The 12009-nt window shown below is 37.6% G+C and overlaps 1 protein-coding gene across 1 annotated transcript; it reads left to right on the top strand.

Moving 5' to 3' along the window:
* The first annotated feature begins 5009 nt into the window (after positions 1 to 5009).
* On the top strand, positions 5010 to 6131 carry LOC141635501 (F-box/FBD/LRR-repeat protein At2g04230-like). The gene is made up of 2 exons (XM_074446710.1): positions 5010 to 5906; positions 5988 to 6131. Exons 1-2 carry the CDS (start codon positions 5010 to 5012, stop codon positions 6129 to 6131), a joined length of 1041 nt encoding a protein of 346 aa, XP_074302811.1.
* Positions 6132 to 12009: the final 5878 nt, after the last annotated feature.

Raw genomic sequence — 12009 nt, 5'->3', positions numbered from 1 at the left:
ATATGATTTATGGCAAGGCAGTCTCCATGAATGGAATTTATGTTTTAGATCAGACCACCGAAATATTACACGTAATGAATAAAAAGTTAAAGGTTGGTGACAAAGATCAAACGTATCTATGGCACTGCCGTATGGGACACATAAATGAGAAACGCGTAAAACAGCTCATCAAACATGGAGCTATCTCGGCCTTTGATTTTCAATCATTTGGCACGTGTGAATCATGTCTCATCGGTAAGATGACTCGGATTTCCTTCAAAGGTGTTGGAATGCGCGCTGCTGACCTATTAGGGCTCATACACACGGATGTATGTGGTCCTATGTCAATCACCGCACGAGAAGGCTATAGGTATTTCATCACTTTCACGGACGATTTGAGTAGATATGGCTATGTCTACTTAATGAAGCACAAAAGTGAATCCTTTGAGAAATTCAAGGAATACCAGAATAGGGTGCAGAACCTATTGGGTAGAAAGATTAAAACACTGCGTTCGGATCGTGGTGGCGAGTATCTTTCTCACGAGTTTGATCAACACCTAAAGGACTGTGGGATTGCCCTACGCTTAACTCCACCGAACACCTCGGTTGAATGGTGTGTCCGAACGGAGAAATCGAACACTACTTGATATGGTTCGATCCATGATGAGTCACACGATATTACCCGATTCATTGTGGGGTTATGCTCTTATGTCACCGCTCTAATACTAAACCGAAGTCCGTCTAAAGTCATTGACAAGACTCCATATGAACTATGGAAGGGAACGGTCCCTAACTTGTCCTTTATACGGGTTTGGGGCTGCGAGGCTTATGTCAAGTGGAGACACGAGGATAAGCTCGGCCCGCGATCGGTCAAGACATTCTTTATAGGTTATCCTAAAGGAACGCTTGGTCATTACTTCTATTCGCCAACCGAACAACGCGTTTTTGTTGCGGCTAGTGCGACATTCTTAGAGAAGGAATTTCTCGAGAATGCAAAGAGTGATAGAACCTTCGACCTGTCGGAGATTCCAGAACCAAACACCGAGCAACCATTGGAGGAACCGATTCCTTCAATCCCGGCTGCGGTGAATATTCCTGAGGAACCTAGGAGGTCGGGAAAAGTCTCTATTCCTCCGGACAGATACATTGGTATAGTCGAGGAACATGACATAGATGACATTCTACTCTTAACGAGTAGTGAACCCGCAACCTATAAAGGTGCCATGACTAGTTCTGACTCAAAGCTATGGCTTGAGGCCATGCAATCCGAGATGGACTCCATGTATGAGAACAACGTATGGGATCTTGTTGACTTACCTGCTAAGGTTCGTCCCCATCAATGCAAATGGCTTTATAAGATAAAGCATTCTGTGGAAGGTCAGCAAGATATCTACAAAGCACGGCTAGTTGCTAAAGGTTTCACCCAAGTGCCAGGTTTGCACTACGATGAGATTTTTGCACCCGTAGTCATGCTGCGTTCCATTCGGATTATCTTAGCGATTGCCGCTTTTCATGACTATGAAATTTGGCAAATGGACGTGAAAACCGCCTTCTTAAACGGCTTTTTGGAGGAAGAGTTGTACATGGTACAACCCGAAGGTTTCATCGATCCTGAACATCCTAAGAAAGTGTGCAAGCTTAAGCGTTCCATCTATGGACTTAAGCAAGCATCAAGGAGTTGGAATCATCGCTTCGACCAAGTGATAAAAGAAAATGGATTTACTCGATCTGTCGAGGAACCATGTCTATATATCAAGTCGAGTGGGAGCAAGATTGTCTTCCTAATATTGTATGTTGACGACATACTCCCGATTGGGAATGACATACCTCTCTTAACTTCGGTGAAAGTATGGTTGAAAAACCATTTCCAGATGAAAGATCCGGGAGAGGCACAAAGAATTCTAGGCATCCGTATCTATCGAGATAGATCACGACGGATGTTATCTCTCGATCGAGTCTTACATAGACAAAGTCCTAGAGAGATTAAGCATGACTAACTCCAAGAAGGGGTTCCTTCCTATGGCTCCGGGGGTGAATTTGAGCAAGTCTCGGGCACCAGAGACACCGGAAGAGAAAGAGCGCATGACACGGATTCCTTATGCTTCGGCAATAGGATCAATCATGTATGCCATGATATGCACACGTCCGGACGTGGCATATGCATTGAGTATGACAAGTCGATTCCAACAAAGATCCGGGTGAATCACATTGGCTGGTCATCAAGAACATTCTTAAGTACCTCCGGAGGACTAAAGATTGGGCATTGACTTATGGAGGCTCTCAAAAGCTATGCGCAACCGGTTCTGTGCAGATGCTAGCTTCCAAACGGATCGAGACGACTCGAAATCTCATTCTGGATTCGTTTTTACTCTTAATGGCGCTGCGATCACCGGAAGAGTTCGAAACAAACTGTTACAGATTCTACGACGAGTCCGAGTACTATGCCGCGTCTGAAGCAACAAAGGAAGTGATATGGATGCGTCAATTCTTACATGGACTATCTGTAGTGCCTAGTTCGAATGACCCAATCACCATCTATTGCGACAATAGTGGTGCCATCTTCCAAGCTAAGGAGCCTAAGTCTAGCAACAAATCTAGACATGTACAACGGAAAGCTCATCTAATCCGGGATTACGTGGAGCAAAAGGAAGTAGTGATAGAAAAGATTGCTACTGATGATAACATAGCAGATCCTCTCACTAAAGCATTACGACAAGATAAGCATGAAGGGCACGTTAATTCCATGGGAATCAAACGTGTTCCTGAGTTGTAGTACTTTTTATGGATTAGATTCATTCTCGTTTGTACTCTATACAACATCATCGTTTTGATATTTATATATATTTTGTTTTTCATGTGGATTTGTACGACAATTTTGAACACCACAAAGTGAACTGAACAAACATTATATTTTTTAGTCCTTAATTGCCCACATGAGCTGATAACTCTGGCAATTATTTTGTGACGTTGGTTGATGGTGGGTTCAACGAGCCATAAGTCAACCGGTTGACTGACCAATCACAGAGGCGAGTTATACGGATATCTCGTAGGACACCATTGTGACATCGACGTGGAGTCCTAAATGTTTTATAACATTCGCTGCCCGGTCGTGGATAGGACTTCCATGGTGATCCTAAGAGTCGATTCTTTGACTATCGACTATCTCTTGAGACTACGGCAGATTTTGGGTGACTTTGGTTTCTTTCTCACGGTCATCCGTAACAGGGGGCCAAGTAGTTTTTTTCTGGGTCATTTCATGCTGTGCTTAGATCGGAAGGAGACGAGTTGAAGGAAATATTCAGCCTTTATCAGGTACTCGATATTTCTCGGGGCCACTCGAGGAGTCAGAATCGAAATGCATGGCCATGCTCGGATACGGATTCGTTTTATCAGTTAAGTTACTCTCTAGTCGGGGAAACCACTCTAGATACAGATCGATTGTAAAATACGACCTTTGTGGATCCAGATCTGCAAATTGTTTTACATTGAGTGGGAGAAATTTTAAATGAATATGAGAATCGGTTATCGCACATACACTTGTACGGACAAGTGGGAGTTTGTTGGAGCTTGTGTCCTCCAGTTAGTGCGGATAACGTCATTGCACACACACTTGTACGGACAAGTGGGAGCTTGTTGGGGTTGGTGTCCTTAACAGTTAGTGCAAGGACTTATAAATCTCTAAAAGGATCAAAGGGCATACTTTTGGTATTATTATCAGTTGATCCACGTTTATCAATAACGGTTGGCTTGCTAGATAAGTTTGACGTTATTGTCATACAGATGGCGGTGATCAACTGGTCCCTAAAAGTCACACCTATAGGATACGTTTGAGAGACGTGACAGTATGAAAATACTGTCATGTAGATGCCAAAATTGACTAACCAGTTAGTCCGAGTTATTTGACTAGTAATTAGTCAAAATGTGATGTTGAGATATTATATTTAATACGGATTGAATATCATGGGCTAAGGCGAATTAACCAGTTAATTCGTAAAATTAAATATAAGCGATTTATATTTAATTAAATGTATATTGAATACAATTATACAATACTGTTTTGTCGGACACGTATTAATAATTCAGCTAACCCGTATTATTAGCTGATGCCTTAATTTCCGATAACCGATAACAGTTTATAATCAGACCGTGTCATATACATTTAGCAAAACGCCTTCCCTGTAAACAAACTCGCCCAATTCCTCACTCACCCCACCTCCACCCATTGGCTGGCGCTAAAACGCCTTCTGAGGTACCTAAATGGTACCATCCATCTCGGCATTCACCTACATCACTCAACCCCCCTTTCACTTCATGCATACTGTGATGCAGACCATGCAGGTGACTCCTCTGATTATATTTCAACAACTGGTTACTTGGTCTATCTCGGTCAAAATCCTATTTCATGGTCCTCGAAAAAGCAAAAAGCCCTATCTCGTTCTACAACCGAGGCCGAATTTCGTGCAGTGGCCGACACCACATCTGAAGTCCTCTGGCTAGTTTCGGTTCTAAAAGAGCTCGGCTTTACCACTACCTCATCGCCTGCCATTTACTGTGATAACTTATCCGCGACCCACTACTCAGCTAATCCCGTGTTCCACTCTAGAATGAAGCACCTAGCTCTATCATTCCACTTCGTCAAAGAACAGGTGCGCACCGGATTAGTCCGTATTCAACACATTAATGGCTCCGACCAACTCGCTGACACTCTCACGAAGCCACTTCCAAAGTCCCGTTTTCTCGAGCTAACATCCAAGATTGGTCTCCGTCTTCGACCGTCCATCTTGCGCGGGAGTGTTGACCATATAAAATCATGAAGATTGATTATGCTCCAATATTGCCGTGAATATTGCCTCAGTCAAATATTGTTTTCTTCCTTCCCTTATCTTCTCCACAATTCAAGGAATGTATATATTTTGTTACCATATTTTCTTATATGTTTACACCATGTACTATCCTATATATAGCTTGTAAATTATGTCATTCATATACAATTCATTAATAACATTTTCTTAAACCTTACAGTTAGAACAATGTTACTCCGCCGCTTTGGAAATCTCTGGACTATGCTCCCTGTTCTTATCTTTGACTTCAATGATCGCTATGTTAGACCTGGTGATAATGGTGAAGATGATGATGGTGATGGTGATGATGATAATGACGACGACGATGATAATACTTATTATGCAGAAAAAATAATAATGAGCGAGGCATTTTCACGTTTTGCTCGCTTTGTCCGAAATATGCTGATGTTTCATAGAAGCACCATTGACTCTTTTCACCTTGATGTTGGGGGTTATAAAGGTGTTCATGTAGATCCATGGCTTATTGACGATATTCAAGTGTGGCTGAAATTTGCTATCGAAAGAGAAGTCAAAGATCTATCTTTCACTTGTGATTATCTTGATGATTTAGCTTCACCTCGTTGTGTCTTCACAAGTCAATCTCTAGTTACACTCACACTCTGTGGTAGTATGCTTGAGCTGTATACGCACCAACCTCGACTCCACATGGGAACTTTAAGAAAATTGTCACTTGTCGGTGTTCATGGAAGTAATGAGGCATTCAACAAGTTGATATCTGCGTGCCCTTCTCTACAAGAACTGAAAATACATAGTGATGGAGGATTGCGAAATCTGAATATTACTACTCCAAGTCCTAGTAGGTTGGACCTTGAAGTATATGACGTGCCAGACCGCCCTTTTACTCTTAATTGCCCCCATGTAATAAGTTTGGATATTTCAATACGTGGAACGTCTCCTTCAATTCTTCTGGATGTGATTGATGTTTCATCCCTTCAAGTGGTGAATGTCAGGTGTTTACCTATATGTTTGTCTAGCCTAATAATAACGGCATTTTTGAGGCATTTTCGAGATGTTGAGGTTTTTACATTGTCCAGTCTAGCTTTTGAGGTGCGTTTTATTGATACTGTTAGTTCGTTGCCAATTTGATGGAACACTTCCAGAGAATCGAATAATAATGTGAAATGTATTTGTTCTTTTCTTATTCAGGAATTTTGTTGTGTGAAGAAAGTGGATATTCCACAAAATAAATGGCGGAGTTTGGCTTTGCAGCCATGGTGGGATAATGAAAGATGTCTTCAAGTTATTATTGAGTTGGCGAAAAGCTCAGTGTGGACTTGGACTAGCTCATAATATACCTATATGTTTGTCTAGCCTATTATTATTATTATCATTATTATATTATTATTATTATTTATTTTTTAGTTATTATTATTAATATATTATATTATTATTAATAATGTTATCATTTATATTACTAATATATTATTACTATTATTACTATATTTATTATTATATTAATATTTTATTTTTTATATATCTTATTAGATTATTATTATTAGATTATATTAATATATTATTATTAATGAATAATATTATAATAATATTTATTATTATTATTGGTATTATTTTTATTATAATATTTATTATTATTATTATTATTATTATTATTATTATTATTATTATTATTATTATTATTATTAATAATAGGGTAATTTGATAACTTATACCTTGAATAAGTCACTTTTTCAAATCTTATACCTAAGATAACTTTCTTTAAAATCTTATACCTAAAATAACATTTTCTTCCAAACTTGATACCAAATATGAAAAAAAGCCTTGAATTGACAATCTTACCCTTACTAATTAAACATTGTCATCTTTTGCCTCACCTATTAACACACACATCCACCATTACCACCAATAAAAACCATCAAATTAGTAAGGGCAAAATTGTTAATTTAAGGTTTTTTTTAAAGATTTGGTATCAAGTTTGGAAGAAAATGTTATTTTAGGTATAATATTTTAAAGAAAATTATCTTAGGTATAAGATTTGAAAAAGTGACTTATTCAAGGTCACTAGTAGAAAAAGTCTTATTTACATCGCCACTATAACATCAGTTCTTACTAAAAACGATGTAATCGATCTAAATTTTTTTAATTACATCGGTTTTAAAACAAAAACGATGTTAATTATTTTAACATTTATTTTTTACATCGGTAGTAAACATCGGTTGTTATAAAACCGATGTAAATTTTTTGAAGTTACATCGGTTTCATTGAAACCGATGTTCAGCTCTTTAGATAATATATACAATACATCGGTTTATAACTCACTTGTGAACCGATGTAAAATTATACAATGTTCGCACCTATCAATCCCGTACCCTATTCCTCTATTTGCAAAAAACTACCACACGTCCCTTAATTCAGTTCCCTCACAAATCAGAACATTACCATCACCAATCGATAAAAGTCATAAAACCATTAGAAATTTCCCGCAAAACCCTAACGTCCGCCTTACGCCGTCACGCCGATCATCCTTACCAGTCGATCATCCTCACCAGTCGCCCTCCTCTTCTCACCAGTCGAGGCCTTCGTCGAATTCCTCTTTACAGCAGACCATTGCTGTCTCACCGGCGAAGCACCCATTTGTAATTGGAAACGTCAGACGAAGCCACGGTGAAACACTTCTTCTCCGACAAAGCCTCCAATTGGAGACGTCTCTAACCTTGCTTGCTCGATTCCTTCAAATTATCCTGCAACTGATCTCAGGGTACCAAGGTTTGTGTTTTATTTATTTTATTTAAATAATTCGATAGCATCTCTTGATAATATGCCTGCAGTTTGCCGGCAATTTTGTTCATCCATATAGTCTTAGTTGCTAGATTTATCAGCATAAGAGGAGTTGTATTGTCTGATCAGTTCATCTACAATTTATAGATGCCATATTGGTAGTATCATGACTATGCTAAGAAGAACAATTAATGCGACCTTTAGTTATGATATGCTAGGCTATGACGTTGTTAGACTCATGAGAGCAGCGTAGTAGGTGTTTTGTCCACCAAAAATCTCACTTTGAAACCAATTGCCAGGCATTTATTTGAATGTTCTTACATTAACTTGTTCGATGACCTGAAGTTGTGAAATTTTTTAGTTTCCTAATTCTAATCAAGCAACTTCAGTATTATAGTCTAATGGGTTGTTTGTAGGGATATTTACTTCCAATCACATTTCCTCTATTAAGTTATTGACCCTTCCGTGAACACTTCTTCTCTGACAAAGCCTCAAAATATTTTATCTATGTATTTGTGTGTTGAATATAATGGATACGGGGTTGTGGGTTGCTGTGTTAAATTGTTTTGTGTATGGTGAATGTTGTCATGAATTGGGTTTAATGAAAAGCTGTTAATTCAATATTTGATAACCCTTCCGTAAACTATGAAATGTGATCACGGGCGGAGCCAGAACTCCATATATATTGTAGCAAAAAAAATTAGCTTAGCATAACAAAATCGAACTGAAATAATCCGATTTTGGAAACTCAATTTTTTTTTCTCCTTTAGGTTATCGAACCCAAGTATTTTTTGACAAAATAAAGGTACGATTCCGATCTAAAAAAAATAAAATAAAATGATTTTTTTTCTCCTTTGTTGATTATTTTCTTCAAGTCTTCTATGCCTATTTGTTGGTTTTGTATTTAAATAACAATTTTATCAATCTAAATAAAACATAACAATTTTGATTTACTGCTAACCAAAATATATACAATTATAATTTATCTCGTGTTCCGATTTCAGAATAATTAAAACTTGAATCGATTATTGAATTCTTTTTTTTCTTAAATGAGTTGTCTTAAATAAATAATTGACTTTGATCTCATATTTTACTGATACATGAATTTATTTCATAATCTAATTGGTTTATAGTTGAGCATTTATCGTATGATTCGTCAAAATAATCTAGCAATTGCAAATGAGAAAAATATATAAAAGAATTTGCTAATCTGAAGAGTCAAACTTTGGCCAACTAGAGGGAATGCAACTATGCAATAGTCTTACCACCAGGCTACTAATCATTTTATAGACAATCTGGCGCTTAACTTATTTAACATTATCAGTAAATGAGGATTTTTGGGGTCGCAAGATCTAGTCTTTACATCCAGAACGTAACGAGCTTCCCACCACGACATACCAATGCAAGAAACTACTTTCCCCATTAGCTACGAGTTACCAAAAGATTCATGCATGCCTTAAGGACGGTCCCCAGGAGCATTATAATCTCTTAAGGATTCAGATCAATTCCTTAGCTGAAACACAAAGGACTGATGTTGTTGCAGGATATCAGAAACTGCAAAAAGAATTTCTCAAAAATTCTGAGCCAATCTTTAATTGTGGAATTTTGAATGCCACCAGGTCATTTCTGCAGAATGCTGTAGCATTCAAAAATGAGCCAGTCTTCGAAAATTCATGGAGGGTAACCTGCTTGAGCTCTTCAGTTGATTCCAACTCTGAATGAAAGTAGAGCCTCTCAAGATTCTTGCCATATAAGGTTCTCAAAAAGTGATCAAGTAGAACTCCATTGGTGCTCATCTGAATGTTGGTCAGTTTTCCTGCAGATCCTGAAAACTCAGAATTCTATTTTCCACTTTGATTGTGATAAAAAATTCTTCTTAGTTGATAATGCCCTTTGATCTTATTTTAGGTGTTCCTTAGGGTATTAAGGGCCTCTGAAAGTATAATGCTCCTGACCTTAGTAGCAAGGTTAGGGATCCTCTTTGAAATTACATGATAATTGCTTCAAAGTTTACCTTGCATTGCCCTAGGTTTTAGGTCAATATTTCTTAGGAATTTTCTTTGGCAAAAACAAGAGACCTATACCCCTGGCATTTACATCACATAACCTCGTCCTTATTTTTGACCTGATACACTCTATTTTTCATTCTCCTCTTTTTGATACTCCAATGATAGTAAGCTGAGTTCTCATCTACTTCCTCCATCCTTTTTTCTTCTTTTCTTGCCCCATCAATTTCTTACTTTTTCCATTTATTTCCAAACTTGGATAAATCCTCCAGGCACACTTCACAATAGCTGCAAGTGCGTTATTTTCATTGATCTAAAGACTAGAACAGGTCAGCAAGCTTAGGCAGCTCAGCAAACTAGAGATTGGTGGTTAAAATCCGATCCTCAGGAACCCATTGAGCATAAATGGCCTTTAATGCTTGGATTGCCTTCTGACCTTCAAGTGTTTCTCGGCCCAATTAGGAGACTGTCAGACTTGAATAGGTCATCAATGGCAGTTCCCTCGACAAGAAACTCAGGGTTTGATAATATTGAGAATATATGGTAATTGATTCCCTTAGTGTTGTGGGTCAAAATCCTTTCTATTGCTCATGCTTTTCCCCTACACTACTTGCTTTTTATGAGGCGCGAGTTTTACAAAAAAAAATTCCTGCATTTCATCACTTAGCTCACCTAGTTAAAGGATTTATAAGTTTTGTTTTTTTATATAGCTCGCATTGGATGTTGGTTGTATTTTGTCTTGGAGATAATATTGCATATATTTTGACTCGGATAAGGCGACAAAGAAGACATGGCAGATAAAAAGCTGCTTATCATGGTAAGTTCAATCGACTAGCTAACAACATTAAATTATATGTATGAATGATCGATAATATGAATGATCGATAATATGATTACTTTTCATGTATTCAATTTCAGGGCTTGGAAAAGGTATTCTTTTAGGGCTGGAGCACGTGATATGTCAAAAAACATGAACTCCAAATAAAAATTATTGAGGTATGTAGCTGTTTTCGTTAGAAATTCAATTACGCCGATTATAGCTGCCTTTGGTATGAATTGTGCCTTGAATTGCCTTTGGTATGAACTATGCCTTGAGCTACCTTTGCTACCATTTTCTTGTTTGTATTGATTGGTAAGGAGCCTTTATAGTCATATGATGGCAATGTTTGTCCAATACGTAGATTTGGTGTCGATTTGGTGCGCTGCAGGCTGATCTTGTTTAATATATATGATTGAGGTGTGAAGTAGCAAATCCAACCGATTCGTCTAGTTAACTTACTGATAGACTAAGATTATTGATGCTGGTCATGTATGTTGATGCATATGTATGCTGATCTTGGTGCTGATATGCAATCATCATTAGGACACACCCTTGTCATAAACTATAAGGTTGTTTTTGCTGGCTTTTGGCCATTAAATTTTCGTCGTGTCAAGTTTTGTCTTCCTGTCCGCCTTTTTAAAGGAGGCGGAAAGCTACGTAAAACTTGGATACTTGCAGTTGTAGCCTGGAATACTTTAATTATGGAATATCTGAAAAAACATGCATCTATTTCCTTCCTCTTATTGGGTTGATTATAGTATGTGCATTCTTGATAGTGTCTCTCTTTACCTCTGAACTATTTAAATCGGGCCCAAACTAGAAATTTTTTACTCCATAGGTTCAAAATTATTGTGAATGAAATTTTGGAATGTTTTTCAGCTGTAAGGGGCCCTTCAGTCCTGCAGTATAGCTTAAACGATGAAAACATAGGTAAGTCGGACCATCTGTAGGATAGGTTGAAGATTAGAGGTTCCGAGCTGAGTTTTAAGTTTATCTTTTCTTGACCTTAGAACACAAAATTCTCGCGGTAGAATAGTCTTCACAAAACTTGTAAATAGGTTACTCCATATAATAATGGTATACTCATGAGTCATGGCTAGATGTTACCCAATAAATATGTAGACATGACAAAACTGACAGGATCTGAATCGAGCCGAAATGACTAATTTGAACAAAAATTCTAATAGTCACGAGCAAAAGCAACCTGATTGTCCTTGTCGGCTATCTACTTACTCTTGATTTTGAATAAATGTACTGCCCTCAACAGCTGCAGAGTTATGAGTGCGGTTATTATGTTATGAAGTGGATGTATGATATTACTGTACGTTACGCATCATCAGAGGACGACATAGTAAAGGTATCTTGATCTATTGTCTCGAACTGTATGTTTGAATTTTTCTGTATAGATATTGTTCGTATAGAATTTTTATGTGTAGATATTGTTCGTATTTTCTAAGTGTGGCCTAATCCTTGTTCTTGTATATAGTGTGTTTCAGGTTCGCAAATGACAATTGAACAAATGAACGAGGTTCGGGAGCTTTGGTCGCTTTATTGTGGAAAGAACGTCTAGAGTATGTATGATTTAGATTTCTAGAAATTGTAATTGAAA

The sequence above is a fragment of the Silene latifolia genome, chromosome 2 (assembly GCF_048544455.1).
Source record: "Silene latifolia isolate original U9 population chromosome 2, ASM4854445v1, whole genome shotgun sequence".
NCBI classification, from domain to species: Eukaryota; Viridiplantae; Streptophyta; class Magnoliopsida; order Caryophyllales; family Caryophyllaceae; genus Silene; species Silene latifolia.
This window is presented reverse-complemented; position numbering and strand designations above follow the sequence as displayed.

Excerpts from the sequence above, each read along its gene's own strand:
- LOC141635501 (XM_074446710.1), top strand. The coding sequence starts at position 5,010 with ATGTTACTCCGCCGCTTTGGAAATCTCTGGACTATGCTCCCTGTTCTT. Across the intron at positions 5,907-5,987 it reads AGGTGCGTTTTATTGATACT|GAATTTTGTTGTGTGAAGAA; the intron begins GTTAGTTCGTTG and ends TTTCTTATTCAG.